The following is a 27,274-nucleotide window of genomic DNA, read 5'->3' as shown; positions in this document are numbered from 1 at the left end:
TATTACTGTAATGAATAATGAGCCATAATCTTGAAATTTCATCAAAGTAAAATGAGTATTGTTTTATATTCTGGCATAAAAAAGTTCCACAAAACTTTCAGAATGAGAAAAAGGTTCAACCTCAAAAGTAAAACTCATCACCAAAAATACATAAAAATTTATTCCAACAGGCATAAGCCTTTTGGAGGGCAAGTTATTTATAGAGATCAAAAGTCTTCAGTACACGTATATACTTTGGTGCCAACAATTCCACTAGCACAGAACTTACCCTAAGAATATAATCACAGATATACAAAGGTTTATTAATGATAACAGACAATCCAATAGTATTTATGGCTGTGGAAAACTGCAAGTGACCTCTGTGTCCAATAACTGGTTAATTAAGTTATGCTATATATAATATGATGGAATTTTTTAGAACCATTACAGTTTGTGCTTAAGAGTAAGGATTCTCAACAAGGTGGACATAGCACAATCAACCATGAGGCTTTTTCAATAAACCACATGCCCCTCCAACCTCTAGCATAACTGGGGTGAGGGAGGGATGGTCCCTTGGGTGAGCTGGGTGGTGCAGTGAGCCACTGTTACTATGGGAACGTGTCATATCTCTTAAGTGTACTGAAGAGGCAACCAGTATGTAAGAAGAGTATTTTGTCATATGGTCTAAAAAAAAGTGGGCTATGTGAAATTTACATAAAATTAACCATTTTAAAGTGTACAATTCAACGGCATTCAGTACATTCACAATGTTGTGCAGCCACCATTTCTGTTTAGTTCCAAAACATCATCACCTCCCCCCACCCCCAAATCCCCATACCCACTAAGCAGTCACTGCCCAGCACCTGGCAATCACCAGTATACTTTCAGTCTCTATGGATTTACAGATATCAATACCTATTCTAGATATTGCAAATAAATGGAATCATCCAATATGTGGACTTTTATGTCTCTTTTTGCACATGGTATATCCAACTGTCCCAGCACCATTTGTTGAGAAGACTACTCCTTCCCCCACTGAATTGCCTTGGCACTTCTATTGAAATCAACTGACCATAAATATAAGGGTTTATCCCTGAACTCTCAGTTCTCTCTACTGATGTACATGTCTACCCTGGCCCCATACTAGTACCAGAATCCTGATAACTGTAGCTTTATAGTTGTTAGTGCAAAGTATGAGTCCTCCAACTTGGTCCTTTTTTCAAGATTATTTTGGCTATTCTGGTCCTTTGCATCTCCATATGAATTTTTAGGATCAATCTGTCAATTTCTGCTTAAGAGATTGTGTTGAATCTATAGATCAACTTGGGAAACACTGTCATCTTAACAATACTGAATCTTCCAATTCATGAACACTAAATGTCTCTCCATTAATTTAGTTTTTCAATTTCTCTCAGCAATATAAGTTTACAGGTCTTGCACCTCTTTTGTCAAATTTATACTTAAGCATTTAATTCTTTTTGATGCTGCTGTGAATGGAATTGTTTCTTAATTTTAAGATTATTCATTGCTCATATATAGAAATACAATTCAATTTTGTATACTGATCTTGTATCCTGTGACCTTGCTGGATTTCTTTGTTATTCCTTTCTTTTTTCTTTTTTAAAGATTTTATTTATTTTAGAGAGAGAGCACAAGCAGGGGGAGGAGGAACAGAGGGAGAGGGAGATATTCTCCAGCAGACTCCACACTGAGTACACAGCCTGATATGGGGCTTGATCCCAGGGGCCCGATATCATGACCTGAGCCAAAACCAAGAGCTGGACACTTAACCGACTAGCCACTCAGGCACCCCTGTTTGTTATTTCTATTAGTTTTTTGTGGATTTCTTAAGATTTTCCACATACAGGATCATGTCATCTGTAAACAATGACAGTTTTACTTTCTTTCCAATCCGGTTATCTTTTATTTTGTTTTATTTCCCGATTGTACTAGAGCCTGAGAATTTGTATTTTTTAATAGGTTCCAAGGTGATACTGATGCTGCTGGTCCGGGGACCACACCTGGAGAACCACTGCTTTAAAGAATGTGTATCTCATAATGGAAATGACACTTGAGGTGAGTAATGGAAGAGAAGTAAATATTACAATATACTACAAGTGTAAGATCCTCTCTACATACTGTGAGGGAAAATGATAATCAAAGAATAGTCTAAGCATAATTACTTTGGAAGAAATACATAAACAGAGATTATCCAGTGAGATTTTTGGTGTTCTACACATTATTTGTATGTATGTATGTATGTACATATATATGTACTTATTTATTTATTGATTGATTGGATTGTAAACTCTGTGTCCAATGTGGAGCTTAAACTCACGACCCTGACCAAGATTAGGAGTTGCATGCTCCACTGACTGAGCCAGCCAGGCGCCCCGTCTATATATTTTAAAAAGCTTTAAAAAACTTTAAAATGTTAACGTCAATGACTAGAGAAAAGCTAAAATGGTATGGAGTGTCCATTTTGGAATTACAGTTATTCATAAACAGAGTACCAAGTCAAAGGTATTAACATTAGAATCATAATAAAACAGGGGCGACTGGGTGGCTCAGTCAGTTAAGTGACCAACTCTCGATTTCTGCTCAGGTCATGATCTCAGGGTTGTGAGATTGAACCCCGAGTTGGGTTCCGCACGGGGTGTGGAGTCTGCTTGAGATTCTCTCTCTCCCTCTTCCCCTCCCCCTGAATGCACTCTCTCAAATAAATAAATCTTTAAAAAAAATCATAATAGAACAGTAACAACAATGGTAAGGTTAATAACGAATAAGTGTATGGAACACTTATGACAGCCACATACTGTTCTAACTGCTACATTAATTCATTGAATTCTTACAGCCCTATGAGTTAGCTATTATCATTATCCCCATCTTGTAGATAAGGAAACTGAGGCACAGAGAATTTATTTATTTAAAAGATTTTATTCATTTATTTGAGAGAGAGAGAGCGCGCACGTGCATGCCCAGGAGCAAGGGGGAGGAGCAGAGGGAAAGGGACAAGGAGCCTTGTGCTGAGTGTGGAGCCCAAAGTGGGGCTCGATCTCACAACCCCAAGATCATGACCTGAGCCAAATCAAGAGTTAGATGTTCAACTGACTGAGCCACCCAGGTGCTCTGAGGCACAGCGAGTTTAAATGACTTGCTCAAGGTCGCACATCTAGGAAGTGTCAGAGCCACGATTCCCCCAAGGCAATGTAGCTCTAGAGCCCACTCTTTCCCATAATGCTGTACTCCTTCTGTTTCTTCTTGCCACAGACGATAAAAATTTCCTTCCTCTAAGTAATAAAAGCAATTTTCTACTGCTTTCTGTGAACTTCCCTTTTAATCATTTCAAAGGGAGTCATAAAAATTAGCTTGTTGTGCAACATTTGAGGAGCTTAAAAACAGTGTCTGGGTAGAAGGATGGGTACCTAGCTGTTCACTTGAAAAAAAGGTGTGTGGTGGGTTCTGAAAGCTAGCAAAGTTGCAATCTCTGTTCTAGAAGCTCACAGAAGAGGAAGAATGAGGATAATGAGTTCCTTGAGGAGGGTAGGCATAACATGTTTTAGCCAGGGTGGCTGAATCACACAAAGGAATAAAGCCTTACCAGAAGCTGAAAAAAAATCTCAATGACATCCCTGCTGATGTTCCTAATTCTAGGTTGTTTGGTGGGTCTTGAAACTTTAAATAGCTCTACAAAGGGATGTGGTAAGTTCATATGACCCCTCTCTGCTGGAACAGCTTTGCCCTGTCCAAATGAATCTTAGTCACCACTGTGGCTATTTTAGGCCCGAGTCTGATTTTGTGGCACTGGGAGAACTACAGCATGGGTTTCTTGTGATAGGGCAAACCTGAGCCCTATGGTAAAAGGCCTGTACTTGGGCAATGAAAGGTTCAGCCCCAGACAGGGCAATGTCACAAAGGCCAAAGCAGTAGTAGACTTAAAAAGGCTAGGGAAGAGTTGAGAAAAAAAAAGGATAATTAATGGTTTCTTTGGGGAGGAAATGAACTTCAAAAACAGCTGACCAAATTTCACTTTGGATAGTAAGATTTTTTTTCTCTCTTGTAGGCTATATTGGTTCAGGTGTATATCAAAGATGGGGAAACTTCTTTGGGCGCCATCCTGATAATGGCATGTCATTAATAATTATTTTTGCCAAGGACTTTTAAAGCAAACAGAGAAGAGCCAGTTTGAATCCCTGACTGCAAAAACAATTAGGGCAGAGGCTTAACTGAGAATCATCATCACCAACAATGACATGTTGCAATTTCCCTTGCTGTAGAGTAGCACAGTCCAATAGGACTTTTTACAATGATGGAAATGTCCTATATCTGTGTGGTCTGATTTGGTAGCCACATTTGGTTACTGAGCACTTGAAATGTGCTAGTGTGACTGGGGAACTGATCTTTTAGTTTTATTTAATTTTCACTGATTTAAATTTAAATAGCTACACGAGGCTACCAGCTATCACGATCGACAGTTCAGCTCTATAGCATAATATTGTGGCCTAGTTTCCCCCAAATTCATATAAATGTTCTTCTAAATCTAGAGTTGTATACAATTACTCATATATTTCAGGGTTGAATAGTGAATGTTATTGTGATTTATGACATATCTGAAAACTATGAAGTTTTATAGTTGGCAGGAGTCACGGGCTAAGGAGGACTACTAACCAATCAACCACTTAGAGGAGAGAGTTAAAAATTATTTTTTTAGAGTAATAAAAAATAATTCAAATATAAGTTAATTTTAAGACCACAATATGAGTTTCCTCTGTTGGGAAGAGCAGGGGGAGAGGCGAATGCTGTCGCATAAAATTTTTGAATAGTGCTGGAGTGCCTGGGTGGCTCAGTTGGTTAAGCGTCTGACTCATGGTTTTGGCTCAGGTCATGATCTCAGGGTTGTGGGATTGAGCCCTGTGTTGGGCTCCAAGCTCAGCGTGGAGTCTGCTTGAGATTCCCTCTCCCTCTGCCCCTGCCTTCTCTCTCTCTCTCTCTCTCAAATAAATAAATAAATAAATAAATAAATAAATTTTTTGAATAGTGCTAAAAGACTCCATTATTCTTGTTTGGTGTTTTTTTCAAAACCTTTTAAAATCAAATGGGCTCTCCATATGGATAATCATATTTTTTTTGGTGAGGTAGAGGATAAGAGAGTGGTAAAAGGAGAAAGGTACCTAGAAGAATAAAAAAAAGGTGAGAAAGGTAATTTGAAAATATTTTCTAGTAGACCAAGGTAGTGGGGATTTTTACTACTTTGTGATGGTTGTCCAATTCTAATCCAGTATTGTTTCCATTGAGCTGAACTCCCATTTTGTCAAAATATTTGAGAAAATGGAGATGCCTGGGTGGCTCAGTTGGTTAAGTGTCTGCCTTCAGCTTGGGTTGTGATCCCAGGGTCCTGGGATCGAGTCCCGCATTGGGCTCCCTGCCCGTCGGGGAGCCTGCTTCTCCCTCTCCCTCCTCTGCTTGTGCTCTTTCTCGCTATCTTTCTCTCTCAAATAAATAAATAAATAAATAAATAAATAAATACTTAAAAAAAATTAGAAAAAGTAATTATATCTCTGCTATGAATTTTCAGGATAATACAAATCTAAAATGTGATTAATCTTCCATTTATTATAACCTCTTGTTTAGATTCACACTTAGATATTACCTTAAATGATTTAAAAACCAAAATATTATTGAAATAAGTTTCAGAAGTGAGAATTTAGCTGTAAGAAAGCTTTTTGCTGATTTCTTTAATTACCTTTAGTTTCCTCCTTGCATTGAATTTCCTCAGTTGCTCTACTGTTTCTGGAAGATGAATCTTGTAGGCATAACGATCCCGCTCCTATAAAAGAAGAAAGATAATGAACATATGTAGCCATTTAAAAAAGTGAAGAAACTTAATTGAAAACAAACAATAAAGCCCAAATTTCTTAAATATGAAACTTAGATTGAATTCTAGAATACTGGAGATTTTATTCCATGATACTGGTAAACATTTTCAAATGAAGGCTATTAAGGTCAAAAGTGATAGCAAAATAATCTTTTCAGCAATAATAAAGGCTAAAATAATGGGTTATATAATTTTCAGGTATGGCTATATGGCTAAGATAATTAACCATAGTTATGAAAGTATGAAGTTACCTTTGATATGATCTTGTCAGGTAAAACGAGCATATGAAAAATTAACTCCACAAATGATTGAGCATTTGGAGTCATCTGGAATAACTGGATTTTAAAAAAATCACAGTATCTTTGAACTAGAACAAACTTTTCAAGGCCATCTAATTCAACCATTTCCCCATGTGGGATCCTCTTCAATCCCTGATGGAGGATTATTCTGTTTGACCTTGTCCAGTAGGTGATCATTATTTTATGGCAGCTTATTACAATTTTAAGAAAGCAAAAATGTTCTTACTTAGCCTGGGCCCATACCTGGCTTGTTTGGGCTAGCTCTGTCCTCTGTGACATCACGGAGCAAACATACTACCTCTTCCATATAATAACTCTTCAGTAGCTAAGAAGGGGATCATGCTTTCACTAAGTCTACTCTCTGTGATGTCTCCAGTTGCCTCAACTATTCCTCATGTATATTTTAAACCTCTTGTCAACCTATTTTAAACTTTTTTTTTTAAGATTTTATTTATTTATTTGACAGAGAGATAGCGACAGCAGGAACACAAGCACGGGGAGAGGGAGAGGGAGAAGCAGGCTTCCCGCTGAGTAGGAAGCCCGATGCGGGGCTCGATCCCAGGACCCTGGGATCATGACCTGAGCCGAAGGCAAACGCTTAACGACTGAGCCACCCAGGCGCCCCTCTTGTCATTCTTCTTAACACCCCCTTTGGTTCTACTCTAATTTGTCAATGTATCAGATTTGGGTAAGTATTCATTTCAGAAATATTTCTTGAGAGCCTACTATGTGCCAGGCATTGTTCTATGCACTTGGGATACGTGAGTAAACAAAACCAATGCAGATTCAGGCCCTTGTGTAGCTCATGTTCGAATAGGAGAAGAAAATACAAAAAGGCGAATTATGGAGTATGATGAAAGTGCTATGGAATAAAGCAAAAAGTAAAGCAGAGTAAGAGGGATTGGGTACACTGCAGTTTAAAATAGGATGGTCAAAGTAGGCCCACTTACTGTGAGGACACCCAAAAGTGGTGAGGGAGTGGTCTAGGCAGGGAGAACCACCAATCCAAAGGCCCAAAGTAGGGAGTGTACCTGGAATTTTCAAGAACTAGCAAGGAGACCCATGTGTGTGGAGTAAATAGATCAGATCAGAGAGGTGACAAGGCTGGGGTAGGCCATAAAGAGCCTTTTATTCTGAATGGGAGAGGGAGCCACTGGAGAGTTTTGAGCTGAAGTGACATGATCTGACAACTTTAAAGGAACTCTCGGTTGTTGTGTTGAGAACAGATTAGAAGGGAGCAAGCGTTTAAGAAAAAAAAGGGGGGGCAGGGAGACCAGTTAAAAGCCAACTGCAGTAATCTGGGAGGGGGGAGATGATGATAGATGAAATCAGATGGAGGGATGCCTGGGTGGCTCAGTCGGTTAAGGCATCTGCCTTCGGCTCAGGTCATGATCCCAGGGTCCTGGGATCGAGCACCGCATTGGGCTCCTTGCTCAGCGGGGAGCCTGCTTCTCCCTCTGCCTGCTGCTCTCCCTGCTCATGCTCTCTCTCTCTCCCTGACAAATCAATAAATAAAATCTTAAAAAAAAAATCAGATGGAAAAATAAAAAAGGTGAAAAGGAGATAGATTCTGAATATATTTTGTTTTCTGCAGAAAGTTTTACTGAGATAATTAGCATATAACAAACTCCATGTTTAAAATGTATAATTTAATCAGTTTTGATGTATATAAGCATAAAAGCATCACCACGATCAAGATGATGAATATACCCATCACTCTCAGAAGTTTCCCCAGGTCCATTTGTCCTCTCCCTATCAGTCCCCAGGCAGCCACTGTTTCTGTCACTGTAGATTGGTTTGCATTTTCTAGGATTTTATATAAATGGAACCAGACAGTACATACTCATTTTCCAACTTGTTTCACCCAGCATAAAGGTTTTGAACTTCATCCATCAAGTTGCGAGTATCAACAGTTCAGTCCTTTTTATTGCTGAGTGGCATTTCACTGTAAGGATATGCCATAATTTGTTTATCCATTCATCTGTTCATTGACCATGGGTTGTTTCCAAATTTTGGCTATTACATAGAAAGCTGCTATGAACATTAACGTACAAGTCTTTGTATGGACATGTATTTCATTTCTCTTAGGTAAATACTTAGGAGTAGACTGGCTGGGTTGTACTATAGGAGTATGTTTAACTTTTTAAGAAACTGCCAACCTGTTTTCCAAAGTATTTTACATTTCTAAAGCAATGTATCACTTCCAGTTGTTCTACATCCTTGCCAATACTTGGTATGGTTAGTCTTTTTGATTTTAGTCATTCTGATACATGTGCGTATAGAGATCTCATTGTGGCATTATGTTGTATTTCTCTGATGACTAATGATGTTGAGCAACTTTGCATGTACTTATTTGCCATCCACATATCTTCTTTGTAGAAGTGTCTGTTCCAAATATTTTCCCATTTTGAACTGGGTTGTGTGTTTTCTTATTATTGAGTTTTAAGAATTCTTCCCAGATAGGGAAAGGGGATTGATAGGTACAAACTCCTAGTTATAAAATAAATAAGACACAGGGATGTAATGTACAGCAAAGGGAATACAGTTAATAATATTGTGACAATTCTGTACAGTGACAGATGATAGCTAGGTTTTATCATGGTGGTCACTTCATAATGTATATAAATGTTGAATCATTATGTTGTACACCTGAAACTGATATAATATTGTATGTTAACTACAGTTCAAAAGAAGAGATTCTTTATGTAATCTAAATATGTAAGTCCTGGGGCGCCTGGGTGGCTCAGTCGTTAAGTGTCTGCCTTCAGCTTAGGTCATGATCCCGGAGTCCTGGGATCGAGCCCCGCATCGGGCTCCCTGCTCGGCGGGAAGCCTGCTTCTCCCTCTCTCACTCCCCCTGCTTGTGTTCCTTCTCTCACTGTGTCTCTATCAAATAAATAAAATCTTTAAAAAAAAAAAATATGTAAGTCCTTTATCAGATACTCCCACAGTTCATAGCTTTTCATTTTCTTACAGTGTCTTTCCAAGAACAGAAGTTCTTAATTCTGAATATATTTTGGAGGTGGAGAGTACAGGATTTTCTGAGATTGATGTGGGGTGTGAGAGAAAGAGAGGAGTCAAAGACCACACCAAGTTTTTCAGTGTGAGCAACTAGGAATCTGACACCAACAGAGATGGGGAAGAGATCAGGACTGTAGCTTTAACTATGTTATGCTTCAAATATCTAAAGTGGAGATTCAAGTAGGTACTTGGACATACAAGCCTGGAGTGCAGGAGAGAAATCTGGGCTGGAAATGAATTTTTGGAGGGTCATAAACATTTAGAAGGTATTAAGTTGGCATTTAACTCTGTCCCAGCCACTGAATTTGGGACTTTCACAGGCATTATCCCATTTCTTCTCCTTTTTTTTTTTAATTAAAAAGATTTACTTATTTTAGAGACAGAGCATGCAAGAGCAGGGGGAGGCGCAGAGGGAGAGAGAGAATCTCCAGCAGACTCTGCTGAGTACGGAGCCTGACTCGGGGCTTGATTTAATCTCGAGACCCTGAGATCATGACCTGACTTGAAATCAAGAGCTGGACGCTTACGCAACTGAGCCACCCAGGCGCCCCTCTCATTTATTCTTTACAACAACTACATAAGATAGTAGAGATAATGCTACACATTAATTATCTCAAAAGTCATGGCTCAAATGGACATAACTATCATCATCATAGTTAGCATGTATTGAGCGGCTTATTATGTGCCAGACATTGTTCTAGTGCTTTACATGTTTATGTTACTTATTCTTCACAACAAGGTAGGAACATATCATTATATCCTTTTTTTTTAAAGATTTTTTATTTATTTATTTGAGACAGAGAGAATGAGAGAGAGAGCGAGCACATGAGAGGGGGGAGGGTCAGAGGGAGAAGCAGGCTCCCTGCCGAGCAGGGAGCCCGATGCGGGACTCGATCCAGGGACTCCAGGATTATGACCTGAGCCGAAGGCAGTCGCTTAACCAACTGAGCCACCCAGGCGCCCCTCATTATATCCTTTTATGCAGCTGGGAAAAAGGAGATGCATTATACCTGATGAAGATTAATTAGTATGAAGTGGGCCTCTTAATTTTCTTAATCTGGATACTATATAACATTTGTAAATTAAGTTCAAGATCACATTATTATTTTATAACTAAAATCCATGTTTGCATGTGAGCCACTTCTAAAATTAATGTTTTGGTATCATGTGCTGACAAAATTTATTTTTGAATTTAAATGTAGAATTTTATAGTCAATCCTGTCAAAATTTCACCTTATTATCATTGAAATTCCTAAGGAATGAATACAAACCCTTTAAAATTTATTTTCTATATTAATGACTAAATGTAACGAGTTCTACTGGAGAGCAAAATTATATTTTTCTTGAGTGCACATACAATGCTTGATGTCAAAATGACTACAATTTGCACATCTGCCAGATTCTATATGCTAAACATCTTGGAAATGATTTTATTATCTTTAGGGACTTAATCTTTTCCTGCACTAAGCCAGAACAGGTTCACCAATAGAAGACATAAGAATTTATCGAATAATTAACTAGCAGAGACAAGCATAAAATTAGCATTCTATAACAAGCAATAGAATCTTTTAATGGATTGCTGTTACTGTGGAAGATGGGGTACACACACACACACACACACACACACACACCCCACAATGGACTATTACTCAGCCATAAAAAAGAATGAAATCTTGCCATTCACAACAACACAGATGGACCTACAGAGTATCATGCTAAATTAATTCAGACAGAGAAAGGCAAATACCATAGAATTTCACTTATATGTGGAATTGAAAAGACAAAACAGGGGTGCCTGGCTGGCTTAGCTGGTAGAACATGTCTCTCAACCTCAGGGTCATGAGTTCAAGCCCCACATTGGACATGGAGCCTACTTAAAAAAAGAAATAAGACAAAAAAGAAAGACAAAACAAATGAACAAACAAAACCAGAAAAAGAATCATAAATACAGAGAACAAACTGGTAGTTGCCAGAGTGGAGGGTGGTGGTGGGGGAACAGGCAAAAATAGGTGAAGGGGATTAAGAAGTACAAACTTCCAGTTATAAAATAAATAAGTCTTGGGGATGAAAAGTACAGCATAGGGAATATAGTCAATAATATTATAATTCCTTTGTATGGTGACAGATGGTAACTGCACTTATTGTAGCAAGCACTGCATGATGTACAGAACTGTCGAATCCCTATCCTGTACACCTGAAACTAACATAACATATGTCAACTAAACTTCAATTTAAAAAATTGTAAAAAAAATTTTAAGTTGTGTTATGCCTGGTGATATTTAACCAACATATACTGAAAAACAAACATCAAAATGGGCTTTTACTTTTTGAGTAAAACTTGTTTTTGCATTTTGATAGAATAGAGGGGAAAACAAGTAAACCCAGGAAGGTCTTTAACACAAGAAGAAAAAGAACCCAAATGAAAAGGAGCTGTATAATAGAGCAGAAAGACAGTGATTTTGGAGTCAGAAAGACTTTTGTTCAAATTCTGGGTCATTTAGGTACTGGCTCTATGACCTTACATTCTCTCAGCTGTTTTTGAAAACTAATCTTACAGGATTTTTAGTAAGATAAATGAGATGCTATATAGGTACATGATCGGCTTTAATGGTGTTATACGAAAACAATGGATCGTGGATCACCACATCAAAAACTAATGATGTACTGTATGGTGACTAACATAACATAATAAAATAAAATAAAATAAAATAAAAAAATGATTATTTTTGTTAGTCAACATGTACAAACCTCTGATGTAAAGTAATTTAGGAGTGCTGTAAGTATGTACGTATGCATGTATCAACAAACAGCTTACTAAATAAGTTTGGTTGTTTTCTAAATGATAATATTTTTCCTATCACATAAGAAAAAGGTAAAAATAAAATATAGTAAACATTACAGGGGACCAAACCTGTGACCCATTTCTAATTGTCTTTATTTATTCACTGTTTCCAATAAAGGGTGAACCAAGTAACAGCATGTTTTTGAATGAAGAGTCTAAATCTTCTCTGTCTAGTACAGTAGCCACTAGGTAAGACTAAATTTAAATTCATTAAAATTAAATATAATTAAGGGATGCCTGGGTGGCTCAGTTGGTTAAGTGTCTGACTCTTGGTTTCGGCTCAGGCTGTGATCTCATGGGTTGTGAGATCAAGCCCTGAGACAGGCTCTATGCTTAGTGGGGAGTCTGCTTGAGATTCTCTCCCTCTGCCCCTGTCCCCATCTGCATGTGCACTGTCTCTCAAATAAATAAATATATCTTAAAAAAATTTAATATAATTAAAAATTCAGTTCTTCAAGTTGTACTAGACACATTTCAAGCATATGGCTAGTTGCTACCACACTGGACAGTTCAGATATAAAATACTGCCCTCATGACAGAAAGTTCTTATTGGACAATGCTGGTAGGGAGTCTATTACTACTGCTGAATTGAGGTTAAAATCTGTCTGCAGTTTGCTTAAACTGATATTGCTTAACATTTTAGGCATATGTAATGGAAAAAATTTCCACTGGTATTAAAAAAAAAAATAGTGTCTTCAGACCCTTTGTAGTCTCTGCAGATAGTACAATGGAGATTGGTTTTCTAGCTAATGCTGAGTGTGAGAGAAAGACAGGACCTAGGGAAAGTGGCTTGAAAGACATGTGCCATGTCTTTCATGCGCGGGCGCACATGAGCAGGGGGAAGGGCAGAGGGAGAGAAAGAGAGGGAGAGAGAGGAATCTCAAGAGGACTCCCTGCTGAGTGCAGAGCCAGATGTGGGCTCGACTCACAACCCTGAGATCATGACCTGAGCCAAAACCAAGAGTCAGACGCTCAACCGACTGAGCCACCCAGGTGCCCCTGGTGCAGAATTTTAAAGGACTCCCTTTTCAACGGAATAAACACTTCTTTTTCCAAAGCTTAATTTTTTTTAATTTTGATTTTTATTGTTATGTTAATCACCACACATTACATCATTAGTTTTTGATGTAGTGTACCACGATTCACTGTTTGTGCATAACACCCAGTGCTCCATGCAGAACGTGCCCTCTTTAATACCCATCACCAGGCTAACCCATCCTCCCACCCCCCTCCCCTCTAGAACCCTCAGTTTGTTTTTCAGAGTCCATCGTCTCTCATGGTTCGTCTCCCCCTCCGATTTCCCCCCCTTCATTCTTCCAAAGCTTAATTCTTTAGAGTTCTTGATAACAAAGAAATTACTTGCTTTCCCTTCTAAATCACTGACAGAAGGCTCTGAAAGCTGGAGAAGAGGCAGACTAGGGAGGGAATCCCAGGACTTGAGGGGTGATCCTTTGGTGATATTGCTGGGAATTTTTTTTTTTTTTTTTGCTTCTTAACATATCCTCGCTTGGGTGTGAGAGCAGCCCGCAACTGGGAATCTCCAAGGACAAAGAACACAGATAAATGAGCCCCAAGAAAAGCCTACTCTCTTTAGCCAAGGATGGAGAAGAGGTTGGCTCTGCAGGACAGAACCCTTTTGATTGCATCCACCCTACTCCAGGGAAACACCATGAAAGAAGCCGACTTCTTCCCCCTCAGAGCCCTTTCCACCCTCCCAGCCCTGCCTGATGCAAACAACAGCGAGGAGGAGGCACTCTACTCCTGAGAGATCAGGAGCAGGATGACAAAGAGAAGAGAGCTGGGGAAGGGGGTCTTACAATCTATGTATGAAGTCCTTGGCACATCCGCAATAAACCCATGTATAAAACCAAACAGGATCAACACAGCAAGAGCTTTAAGACGACACTATGGTATGGAATACCTCCCAGGTTTCAGATTAGCAGTGCACAAGTGGGGCAGACCGGACTAGTACCGCAAAGGCTTTGGAAATGAACTTCAGCCCTAAAAGTGGGCCAGGATGTGTGTTCTGAATTTAATCAGGTTAGCTGCCTACTAAAATAGAAGATTTAAATAAGAATCATAGTCTCATAATATAACGATACTAAAAATGTCCAGCATACTGTCTAAAATTACTCTTCATGCCAAGAACCAGGAAAATCTCCAACTGAATGAGAAAAGACAACCAACAGATATCAACACAGAGAAGGCACAGATGTTAGACTCATCCAACTGGGATTTTTAAGCAGGTGCTATAAAAATGTTCCTAAAAGCAATTACGAATGGTTAAAAAAATGCTGACATTACCAAGTGCTAACAAGGACACAGAATGACTGGTTCTCTCGTACCCTGCTAGTGGGAAAGAAAAATCGTATAGCCACTCTGGAAAATGATTTAGCAGTTTTTATAAAGTTGAATATATACTTACCATGGGATTAAGCAATCCTACTCACAGGTTTTTACTTTGGAGAAATGAAAATCTGTATATAGATGTTTATAGCAGCCTTGTTTGTATTAGCCAAAAACTGGAAACAACCCAAGTGCTCTTCAAAAGGTGGATGGATAAACAAAGTCTTGTACACCCATACAGGGGAGTACTATTCAGTAATAAAAAGGAATGAACTACTGATCTACACAACAACTTGGATGGACCTCAAGGGTATTATGCTGAGTAAGAAAACCTAATCTGTGAAGTAATAACAAATATGTAGGTCTCTGACCCCGGTTCCTGACACTGAGCCCTAAAACCCTTTTAATAGGGCTGCTAGGAGAATCTTTTGTTCTAACATTTAGTCTTTGATCCCAGCTCCTGATGCACAGCTCCTAAAACCCTTGTAATTTCCTAAGTGATAAGAGCACTAGGAGCATCTTCTGTTCTAATATTTGGTCTTTGACTCTAGTTCCTGACAGAGTTCCTAAATCGCTTGGCATTACCTGAGTGACAGCAGTGTCTGTTTTAATGAGGTGATTCTTGGTGGGCTCCTGGATGGGGGCTGGTCACCAGAAAGACCAAGTCATGATTACAAGGTTGGAATGTTCAGCCCACCCTCCCATTTTCTAGAGAGGGGAGGGGGCTGGAAATAGAGTTAATGATCAATGCATGCCTACGTGATGAAGCCTTTGCAAAATTTCCCAAAGTATGGGGTTTGGAGAGCTTCTGGGTTGATGAACACATGTACATGTTGGGAGCGTGGTGTACCCCATCTTCCATGGAAACAGAAACTTCTGCGCTTGGGACCCTTCTAGACCTTCCTCTATGTATCTCTTCATCTGTATCCTTTACCATACTCTTTATCATAAAATAAACTGGTACACATAAGTGCTTCCCTCAGTTCTGTGAGCTGTTCTAGCAAACAATCAAACCCAAGGTTGGGGTGGGTTGGGTTATGGGAACCTCTAATTTGTAGCCAAGTCAGACAGAAGTCGTGGGTAACCTGGGGACCCACTACTTGCGATTGGCATCTGAAGTGGGGGACAGTCTTGTGGGACCAAGCCCTTAACCTGTGGGGTCTGCATTAATTTCAGTTAGTGTCAGAACTGAATTAAAATGTAGGACACCCAGCTGGTGTGAAGAGAATTGCTTGGTGTAAGGAAAAAACCCAGACACACCTGGTGTCAGAAGTGCTGTTGAGTGTGGTAGCTGTGTGAGAGGAAAAGAGAAACACCCTGGAGATGTCAGTTTCTCCTAAACAGTTACATACTGTATAATCCCATTTATATAATACTCTCAAAAGGACAAGAATTATAGTGATGGAGAATGGATCAGTGGTTCAGGGGTTAGGGTTAGAGGGAGGATGTGATTATTAAGGAGTAGCATGAAGGGTGACAGAACACTCCTATATCCTGATTATGGTGCTTATACACTTCCATACATGTGATAAAATTTCCTAGAAACACACACACACACACACACATACACACACACATACACACACACACAAAAACTGGTGAAAATTGAATAAGGCCTGCAGTTAAGTGTTCCAGCGTCAATTTCCTAGTTATGGTCATATAACATATCATCACTGGGGGAAAGAATGGTGAAATGTACATGGGAATTTTGTACTGTTTTTGCCATTTCTTTTTCTAAATTTTTTGAAGATTTTATTTTTTATTTTTTAAGATTTTATTTGTAAGTAATCTCTACACCCAACATGGGGCTTGAACCCACAACCCTGAGATCAAGTGTTGCATGCTCTACTGACTGAGCTGGCCAGGTGCTCCTGTTTTGCCACTTCTTTGTGAGTCTAAAGTTATTTCAAAATAAAAAGTTTACAAGAAATCACTTCCACTCTACATGTGTGACTCTCCTGGGGGCTTCCTAATTCCAAATACCTAGAATCACTCACTGAGCCTCATCAGTTTTCCTTCCTTAAAATCTCAGTCTGTTTCTTTCCCACTTCCACATTTACTCCCTGGGTGCAGGCCCCTGTTACCTCCTGACTGGACAGCCATAGCTTTTACCGGCTGTCTTTGCCCCCAGTGCTTGCACCCCCAACAGACAACCTACTTGCACACAGAGTCCAAAGGAACTGTATGAGCTTTACTGCTTGTACTGTATCATCACTCAAAAGCTTGCAGTAGCTTTTTACCATCTACACCCTAATATCTAAAGTCCTTAATTTGGCATTCTGGACTGTAGGTATTCTTCCCTCAAACCAGAATTTCCAGTCTACTACTGCACGATCCTTCAAAGAGCTGACATTTGTACTATACTTATACTAGTTTGCTTCCTGTTCCTACCCCCGCCCTGAACACTTGGTGATGCTTTGCCTATGCTCCCCTGGACCTCTCTGGAGCTCCAGATGACCGTGATCTGGGCCCATACTTCTGTATTCATGTGATGCTTCTCCTCTGTGACTTCTTTGAGCTTGTTTCTGGGTGTTTATGTTGTATTAGTATCATCTGAAAACCCGTTTCGCAGCCTGACTATGCCTTTCTCTCTTTGGTGTGACGGATTTTTCCAAAATTCAAATTGACTAGCCTGATAGCAACACTCTTTTCATGTTTTATTCTAGTCAGTGTACATTAGGGTCTACATATGAAGGCTACAAAGAGTGTGAAAAGAGCTCAGTCATCTATAAGGAAAGTACAATTTTAGTTAGTCCTATTTTTGCTGGAATGAATATTCATAGCAAACACCACTAATTTAGATAAAGGCGTTAAACATAGTATAATTTAACAATCATAAGACATTCACATATTACTTGGTCTATTTACTCAAATTCTTTTTCGATATGACATGATTGAATAGGACATTTTCTTGTGGTTTTACCAAAGAAATAAATCTTTTTTTTTTCTTTTGACACCCAGTCATGGTATTATGACTTTGGGCACTCTTCACTATAAGGACGTTCACCATCTTATTTCTTCACTTTGCAGTTATGCAGGAGTTTTTCATATATAAACTATAGCTTAAATTTAGTCTTTACAAAATTAACACCAATTACATCCACAGCAATGATTCATGAGTATACATGGACAAGTATTTAACTATAAGAAGCCTGTTTGCAACAGTTAGATAACATTCTTATGGAATTCTTCCATCTCCAGATGGCACCTAAGCAGTGAAGGTAAATTGTAGTTCAGACATGGCACATGATTCTGAGCTCAAATAGCCTTCTGGAACTTCTTCATTTAAGTTACTGACATTTTCTGTTATCTTTCTGATGCCAGAAATCTATTATGTATTAAGCTCAGATTATTTAGAACGAGAACTACAATCACTGCAGGGAGAAGGGTTTCCAAAAATAAATGTTAATCAGGATACGCATGGTAATGAGAGCCAAATTTTCTAAAGGGTCTTAAAAATGACTAATATGGCTGCCATTTTCATTGTCCTTTGGCATTTAAACTAGCTTCTAATGAACAAAAGATCCCCATTATGGAGAAACTGAGACAGGCAAAGGAGAAATAGGAGTCCCCCCTACACTGGTCATTTCTGGGAGAAAAAAATACTAAGAATGTATCTAAGAATTGCTTACCTACTCTTTTCTGGGGGAAATCAGGAATAACTAGAACCAAATATTTTAAGCCAAGAATAACTAGAGCTGTGTATCGGAGGGTTGAATGCAGATTTGATAAGTAATATTCTTTTTTTTAAAAGATTTATTTATTTGAGAGAGAGGGAGGGAGGGAGGGGCAGAGGGAGAGGGAGAGAGAGTCTTGAGGAGACTCCACACTGTCCCACAAGCTCAGAGTCTGACGTGGGGCTTGATCTCACGACCCTGAGACCAGGACCTGAGCCGAAACCAAGAGCTGGATGCTTAACCTACTACACCACCCAGGCGCCCTGATAAGTAAAATTCTTGACGTAGACTCAGGATCCATTGGAATCTCAAAACTGTTCTCTAATATCATCATCCATGTCATTGCCACTAACATACATTATTAATCTACATTTTAACATATCTTATTATTTTTGCATAATTTCTAGGGAAGTAGCATGGTGTAATATAATGAACATTCATTTGTTTATTCATTAAATAGTAACTAATATTTATTGAGCACCTACTATATGCCAGATACTTTCTAGAGTGCTGGACGGAAGTGAACTGACAGCCCCAAATTCCCACTGTTCTGCAGCTTGTATTTTACAGAGGGTAAATAGACTACAAACAAGTAAAATATACGTATGTCTTATGGTGACAAATGCTATGGAGAAAACTAAGGCAGGGAAGGGGGACTGGGAATACTGATGGCAGGGGGCATTCCTTCTCCCTAATTTTATTTTATTTTACTTATTTTTTTAAAAGATTTTATTTATTTATTTGACAGAGAGAGACACAGCGAGAGAGGGAACACAAGCAGGGGGAGTGGGAGAGGGAGAAGCAGGCTTCCAGCGGAGCAGGGAGCCCGATGCGGGGCTCAATCCCAGAACCCTGGGATCATGACCTGAGCCGAAGGCAGATGCTTAACGACTGAGCCACCCAGGTGCCCCTCCTTCTCCCTAATTTTAAACTGAGTGGACAGGAAAGCTCTTACTAAGAAGCTGACAGTTAAGCAAAGATCTGAAGGTGGTGAAGGAAGAAGCCATGACTATACCTGGAGAAGAGTGTTCTAGGCAAAGAGCATGACGAACACAGAGGCACTGAAGCCAGAATGTGCCTGCTGTCTGAGGAACCACAGTGAGGCCAATATGTGGGGAACAGACTAAGAGGAGAGTAGTAGGGGATGAAATCAGAGAGGTATTAGGGGGCGAGACTGCACACTGGGCTAAGAAAGAATCACTCTGGGGAGAGGCCTGGTCTGAAGATATAAATTCAGGACTCATCAGAGTACAAATAGCACTTAAGACCATTAAAACTAGATGAGGTCTCCAAGGGCTTGAGTGGAGACAGAGAAAAAGAGGAGCAAGGATGGGTACAGTCAACTTAGTTCTAGGAGTTTTGCTATCTACGGGAACAGAAACTGGAGGGGGTTGTGGGGTCAGGAGGTGTGTGTGTGTGTAATAAAAACAAACGGTAGCATATTAGATTCAACAGAGCCAGAAAAGTGATGATGCAGGAAAGGGATGCTGGAGTGATGTCCCTGAGTAAGTAAAAGACAGAGGATCTCACATGCAAAGGAAAGCATTGTGGTAGGTGCAATTAAAATCCTGGTTGCACTACTGACAACTTGCTGGAATTACTGAACTGCAGAATGTCTTAACCAAATAGTGCTGTTTCACTCAAGTCCCAAGTTACATTTTCCTTAAAATTCACTCGCAAGATGGGATAGAGAAAGAATTTTAAAAATCGAGCTTCTTCCTAAAACAGTAAATCCGTATCTAGTTATCTACTGAAATAAAAATAATGTTATGACCCATACAGTCACATCCAAAGGAAAGATCACAACTTTGTGTCATAAACACAGCAATACTTCCCTTGTTCTTGTTGCACAGCTTTGGGACATGTGTCGGTGGAGAACAAACACGCCTTCCTCCCTGCTATGTTCTGCCTTAATCTGCCTCTGTTCCCTCTGATGGCTGAATGTCACTAGAATGGTATATTCTCTGCTCAGATATTTACAGAGGCTGTCCGGAAACAGCAAACAAGATGAACAAAACTGAAAAAAAGTGCACAGAAAAAAGGTGGGAAGAGTCGCCCTCTAGAGTAATACACTGCTGTCGCTGGAAGTGTTCACACGAAGCGTAGATGGCCACCTATGGGCTCCCGTACCTTAAGCCATGGGTGATTCAGTGCTTCATAAACAGTGATCCTTTCAGCTGGATCCAGCATCAGCATGCGACGGACTAGGTCTTTGGCACTTTCAGAGATATGGCTCCACTGCCTTGGATTCATCTGAAGAGAAGGAGAGGAAAATTCCATAGTTACCGTCCAGTGAGAAGTTAATATTCACTACGATGTAACATTCCTATGCTGTTTCAATGTGAATAAAATTCTCAAAGAACAGAAATCTGATTCTGAAGGCTTGCTTTCTAAGGAAGAGGACAGAGTCAAAAGTCTTTGGTGGTTGTTGCTCCCTCTATGAGATTTTTCCATCAGTAAATATCCCTTACATATGTTCTTATTGTCACCTAAGTTATAATATTTTTAATAATTGAATAGAATGCTCATGACTGTAGTTTCTACCTTAGCTAAAGAGACTAGTATTCTGCTCTAAGAAAGGACTAAAATTAAATTTTTAAATTAAAAATTTTAAAGAAATTTAAAAACATTTTCTTTTTAAAAATTGGAATGTGCAGTAATTATGAAGTTATGCAAAGTTCTTAGTAGGATATTTTGGTCACTGTACCTCAATTTCAGTATTTAGGAACAAATATACTGTTACCACAGGCCCTACAAAATAGCCAAATCACTTGTATATTGTCTTCAGTGAAGTTACTTTTGTTCTTATAGAGATGAGAAAACCAAGTCACAAGGTCAATTGACTGAAGTCAAACAAATGAACAAAAACTATGAGTTGTTCAAAAGACATAAGACTTGTGAGAAAGTGGATCTGGGAGGAAAAGAGTAAGACGGCTCCTGGGAAAAAGGGTATGTTTGAGACCAGGAAGCAGAAAAAAGGGAAGGGATGCTTAGGGTTTGCAGTTGGGGAGGTCAGTGGGGACAGGCAGGGAGAGACGAGTAGGGTTTCATTCCTTATTTAATATCAAGAAGCCGACTGATTGGGTGAATTTATGTGAGCTGCCTGGTCCCAGGAGCTAGCGATGCCATGGCTTGAGCCAGAGGAGACCTAGGTCACCTTCTAAGGGAGAAAGATGGAGAATAAAGTCATCACAACTTAAAGCCAAATAAAATCACAGCTTGCATCACAGTACACAGGAATCATTATAGTTGGCCAAGGGTTAGCATTAGACACTTCGCTCTGGCTATTGTGAGGCTCTATACTTGTAGATGGGGAATGAAAAATGTTCCTTGTTCTTTTCCTAACAGGAAGAATTCCAAACAATAGTCACTTCTGCTTCTCAGATCTCTTAACTAAAGTGAGTGCCATATTGCCATCATCCTATTAAAATTGTGATCAACTGGTCCATTTGAAATCATGTAGATGGTTAGATGAGGCTTAGTCTTGTTCCCTCTTCCCCATCTTGGAGCTGATGTGCTCCTTAAAGTTGGAATGATCTGTCCTCGGGGAAAGGGGTTGAGAGGTCATCTGAAAGTGGTGGTAAGATTTCTGAGGTGAGTAGAGGTTGAGAAGTATATGCCCTCATCATATTTATGAGGGAGTCCGATCCAGGCTTTTCCTCTTCCTTTGGCTGAAAGAGTAGCTGAAATTAATCTGGGAGGTTGAGTTTATAAGGGGAACAAAACAGGACAACAGAACACTCTCACTTCTTTGTATACTAAATCCATGGGTGCTTCGACTCCTGATGTGGAGCTACCAACTGGCTATGCATAACAAAGAAGATGGCACTGCATCTTGTACATACTTTGAGAAATATATTTTTGTCTTTTATAAGAAAGTTCATTGATATTAAATGTTAGCATATATTCCAGGCAAATAGTAGTCTCAGATATCTACCTGAAAAGATCAAGTAAACTAGCAAATGAGAATAAAAAGTTAAAGGAAAATCACGTAAGACCAGCAGTAGTTGATAAACTATGACAGTTTTTAGAAGATGCCATCAAGATTTTCTTGAAAATACCCCCAGAGATCAAGGATTTTGCTCATAGTTCTTAAGAACCACTGGGGTGATGAAACTATATATATATATATATATATATATATATATATATATATATATATATATATTTTAAATGTTTTATTTATTTATTCATGAAAGTCAGAGAGAGAGAGAGAGGCAGAGGCAGAGGGAGAAGCAGGCTCCCCGCCTAGCAGGGAGCCCGATGCGGGAGGATGAAACTATATTTTTGAGGTTGGCTTCAAAATAATCTGGTAGTATGTGGAATATAGATAAAACCAGGTTGGCTAGATGTTGCTAAGTATTGAAGCTGGGGGTTCACTGTACTGTTATTTCTACTATTTTTGTTTGTTTGAAATTTTCAGTAACAAAAAAATGTAAAAATAAATGCTGACAGAATCACAGCACAGTATGTGTGTGTGTATATATACACAATATGTATGTATATATATACATATACACACACACATATATGTAAGGCCCACCAGGTTTATCACTGATGGTAGAGATGGATCTATACTTCAAACGAAGCTGCTGAAAACGTGGGGCTTTTGTATAATAATAAAAAAAAAGCCGTGAATCCAAGTGAGAGGTAAGGCTAGCCAAGTAAAAGAGTAAATAAGTTATTAACCTCAAAGCTTCAAACCTTCAGGTGCAGAAATTATGATAGAGCTGTTACGTCCATCTGACTTACTATAATACTAAGAATGGGGGTTTAAAAATCATTTAATTTTTGGCATGTGTGAACGGTCCAAATTTCTTACAAGGAAACAAACAAAACTATCCAATGCTTTAAAAATAGAGAAAATCAAATACCAGAGGCCGTTGGAACAAAGCACATTGTCTTGGAAACCAGGAAGTCAGCAACTGAACTAACATAAAGGAAGATTCTATTATTAGCAAATATATAGCTCCAAAAGGCAGGTGGGAGATTTTAATATATGGTACCATGTCAGAAGTCGCTGGGAGGATAAAATGAGTTCATAGGAGTGCTTAGCACAGTTCCCGGCACATACTAAGTGCTATGTATGAGGCAGCTATCATTACTGCTCGCATTATTATTATGCTGGTGCATGGCTAATTGTGTTTGTTTTCCTATGTTAAGTACCTGTGATTTCACTTGGCCAAATTCGACCAGAAAGCCATGGCCACGCATTCCTCAGAGCCACTCACAAACTTCCAGGGATTCGAGGGGGAGGACTACTTACAAGCAGTTTCTGAGATATTTAGTTACCTTGGAAGGATTGGTTTTATTCTCCAGTGGCCAACTGACTCTAAGAGAAGCAGAAAAACCTATATTTCAAACATCTTTCTCTGTTAACAGAGTTTGTCCAACCAAAATAAGAGGTAAACCTGCAGGCCCTTATAAGCTGGTGATGCACAAGCCTAAAAATCAAAGTGTAACTCATTCTCACCTGCTCACCTCTACAAGTTTCCCTTATGGTTTCAAAGGACAAGGCCACAACCCCGAAGCTACTTCACCTTTCATTTCTCCCCCCTCCCTTTTCTTGAAGTCCCATATAAAATTCTAACATTAGGGAGGAAATGAAAAGAAAACTTAACAGGTCTCACAGTTTTGGAGTCTGGTGTTACCCGAACCTGTGTGTTTGGTTTTTATGTTGCCAGGCATGGCTGAAAATGAAACAGTGCTTCTCTTGAATAGAAAGTAGGGGTTTCAGTAACATGGGGCAGAAAAAGAATTTCCCCAACATAAGCTGTGCCGAGCTGGTATCCAGACACACACTCCCCCATGTTTCCCATATACAGCATTTGATTCTTCGGCCATACGGGATGGTATAGGGCCATGGAGTGTAAGAGCTGGGGCAGTGAGACCGACCTTAAGCTTATTTATTTCCAAGCATACCTTAGGTCTTTTTGGTATAGCCACTCATAGTGTCAGTGACGAATTTTTAATTTTTTAATAAGGAAAGTAATAATATACTAATCACAAGTCTGTGAATAGTCTGTGCTGTTTCCAATCCATGGTAGCCAAAGAAGAATAGGAATGTTTAAGTCACACCAAAATGGCTCTATATTATATTATGAGATGCAGTTGTGATCCCGGCCTTTCAGTTTATCCTGGAATGTAAGTGGCAAATTTTTCAGCTGTGCTAGCTGACTACGTAAACTGGAACAACATGCGTGGCAAAGCAAAACAAATAAAGGCGGATACTAACTATAAAATAAAGAATTACTAAATCACTGGGATGAAATTTCCATTTTCACTTTACAAATTAAGCAAAAAGCTTTAAAAATGAAGCCCTTTCCTCAAATTACACAAAGAAGGGCCAAAGAAGTTTATTTTCCAGCTGAGCCTGAAGAGGAGGTTTGGTCACCACACAGAGAATGGATACTTTTAAACCTGGGCTCACATCTGTTGTGAACACCTCACCCAGGGTAAAATAAAAGGTCAGATTCTATTATAATAAATTCCAAGGGTCATTCCAAATTCTTTCCCTGAACTAGAATTTTATTTGAAATAAGTACGGCACCAGCCAATTTCTTCGACCTAGCCAAATGGGCAGTTTTGCTAGAATGTATTGATGGTAAAAGGACTGGCTTTGTGAATCTGAGGGCCCATGACTCCTGAACTGTTGACTTGAACGTACAGATACGGTATCAAAGAGGACTAAGGTCCCTGCTTTCTAGCCTAAACACAGGGTTGGGTTCCAAACACCTGGGACAGAGTTCGGCCATAGCACAGACAGAGGAGGAAGGCCATGGTTGTTTTAAAGCCAGTCTCCTGTCTTCTGCCTAGATGACAGCGCAGCTGATAGTGATTCTGAAATTTACTTGAGGCCCATACTGTCTCACAAGGCTAGGGGTTCAATGGTGTCAGCAAAGAACTTTTCTCTGACTGGGTAACTACATGACAATCAGGAAGTCCAGACAGTAACTTCATATTTTCCACAATAATTTAATCTCAATGTAAAAATAAAACGTTCATAAAATATTACCTTATATTTTCCTTTAATAATGCCTTCAAACAATCTTTCCTTGGTTCCATAAAAAGGCAAGCAACCACTTAGCAGGATAAAAAGGATCACGCCACAACCCCAGACATCTACAGGTTTTCCATAAGGCTCTCTTTTGACGACTTCTGGGGCCATAAAATGAGGTGTTCCAACACGTCCTACATTTAAAACAACAACATCAAGGAAAAATGTTTACATAAAATGGCCTTTTTTTTCCTCATTTGAAAACTGAAAATAGAACAGTCTGAAGGAAAAGTTTAACAATATAAATATTCTCTTACTACCTCCTCCCTCCTCCATAAAATCAAAGGGGAAAAAAAAGTAGAAGGAAAAAAATTATCTAATCACTTCTTGAAAATACTGAGCCCAGGATAGATACTTTGTCTTCTTCCTCTTTTTTTATTTAAAGATTTTATTTTTAAGTCATTTCTACACCCAACATGGGGCTTGAACTCATAACCCTGAGATCAAGAGTCACATGCTCCACCACTGAGCCAGCCAAGCACCCCGGTACTTTGTCTTTCTAATACTGGTACTGCCTATTTCATTAAGCAGGGTGCATGGTACTTACCTATTTCTTGTTTAATGAAGTTGTTTAAATTTTCTAATTTTCACGTTTGAAAATCACTAAAAATATAGAGTAGGGGCAGGGGTGGGAGGGCAGGAGAAGACATCCATGGAGAAAAAGACTATTTTTGACTGCCAAATGGAAAATCTCAAAGTAAATCTAAAGCGGAGAACTTTTATTTGGAATATGACCCAGAATCTGAAATCCTGTTCAATTGATTTTAGGAATTGACTGTAGCAATTAAGAATGCTTAGTAATATTCTCTTCTATAGGATTTTTAAGATTTCTCTGAATGTTAACATTTGGCAGGAACGACAGCAGACACAGGACATAAACCAAAGCAAAGTCATGAAGCTCCTTTCATTCAATCCCCTTTGGCCTCCATCTTCTTTAAAGAGTTTTCTCCCACCCCCACCCAACAATGTTGGCTTTCAGGAAGGAGTCTGATAGCAGTTATTTGCACACTGGTAATCATCTCTACCTCAGTATCCCTAAGGGAGTCTTTTCTTCTACTGTAGAAGAAAGGCTGTGCCCTGCAGGGAAATAACCATGGAAGGGGCACTCCCCACCAGACTCGGCAGCTCGTCTTGTGGGCAGGCCCCAGCCTTCTCCCCCTTTCCTCCCTCCTTCCCCTACCCCTTTCTCTCTCATCATACTGAGTCCAAGGTAATTGTTACTTTGAAGACTGCGCAATACTTTACCTAGAGCTCAGAATCGTGGTTTAGAGTTTAAAAAAAAAAAAAAAAGAAAAGAAAAGACCTTACAGATCTTCTAATCTAGCTAGAGAAAACATACCATAAGGTCCAGTTAGTGACTGTCAAAACTTGGTTGGGATGGCGAAGGATAAAGCAGCTCTTAGCTTGTGTACTGGGGATATTCCTTTGCTTTGGATCATTATGGTTCCTCTCTTCCCACATAATAGGTTAACTTTGGGGTTCAGAGAATGAAAATATTTTCATTTAAAATGTGCAGTAGACCAGTGAAAGCTGTACTGGTTAGAAGGGAAGATTTTTATTCCCCATTGCCCCATTTTGCTTCCTCTGGTAACACAAAGAAGCTCAAACGATGAGAGCTAAGCCTCGTACTTCATTAACAGCCTTGGTCAGAGTGGGGCCACTGGAGAATTTGCCTCGTGCTGATAGCAGGAGCTGGGAAAAGCAGGGCAAGAGATCAAGGTACCAGTGAGGGTGCGGGTACCATGGCACCAGTCTGGTACCTTCTTATAGGTGGGATGATATTTTGAAACTCAACTTGACTCCTACCACTTCCTACACAAGAAAGAGCCGAACAACTCAAAAAGGAGCTTCTCTCCATTTATCTGGATTGAAGACTACTCCATTCTGGAGAATTAGTGTTCATCCTTAAGGAACATACATGTCTTTTGGTTCAAGAATTTGCTCAGGGATGATGGAGGAAAGAATATATAGGAATGAGCTTTTTACAGTATTTTGTGCAGATCAGTCAAATGTAAAGGACTAGAGTTAACCTTTAATGTATACCAACCTCCCTGGACTCCTTGTTTGTGATAGCTTGACTTTTCCTTCTTTGTGGTCACTTGATTTTTATGACTTTGACTTCCTGTTCTTAGAATTTTGTGGTCAATTACCAAACCATATTAAATGTCACTGTGTATG

General features: G+C 39.3%; 1 protein-coding gene across 13 annotated transcripts in view; it reads right to left on the bottom strand.

The window, feature by feature from the left end:
• Nucleotides 1-27,274, bottom strand: part of CASK (calcium/calmodulin dependent serine protein kinase) — a 343,515-nt gene that overhangs the window by 100,252 nt on the left and 215,989 nt on the right. For all 13 annotated transcript variants that reach the window (XM_078064623.1, XM_078064622.1, XM_078064628.1 and 10 more), the window contains exons 7-9: nucleotides 25,055-25,230; nucleotides 20,170-20,292; nucleotides 5,723-5,806 (exon numbers count right to left, since the gene is read on the bottom strand). In XM_078064623.1, the coding sequence (XP_077920749.1) occupies nucleotides 5,723-5,806; nucleotides 20,170-20,292; nucleotides 25,055-25,230 (383 nt within the window). The remainder of the gene's footprint in view (nucleotides 1-5,722; nucleotides 5,807-20,169; nucleotides 20,293-25,054; nucleotides 25,231-27,274) is intronic.

The sequence above is a fragment of the Halichoerus grypus genome, chromosome X, assembly GCF_964656455.1.
Source record: "Halichoerus grypus chromosome X, mHalGry1.hap1.1, whole genome shotgun sequence".
Lineage (NCBI taxonomy): Eukaryota > Metazoa > Chordata > Mammalia > Carnivora > Phocidae > Halichoerus > Halichoerus grypus.
This window is presented reverse-complemented; position numbering and strand designations above follow the sequence as displayed.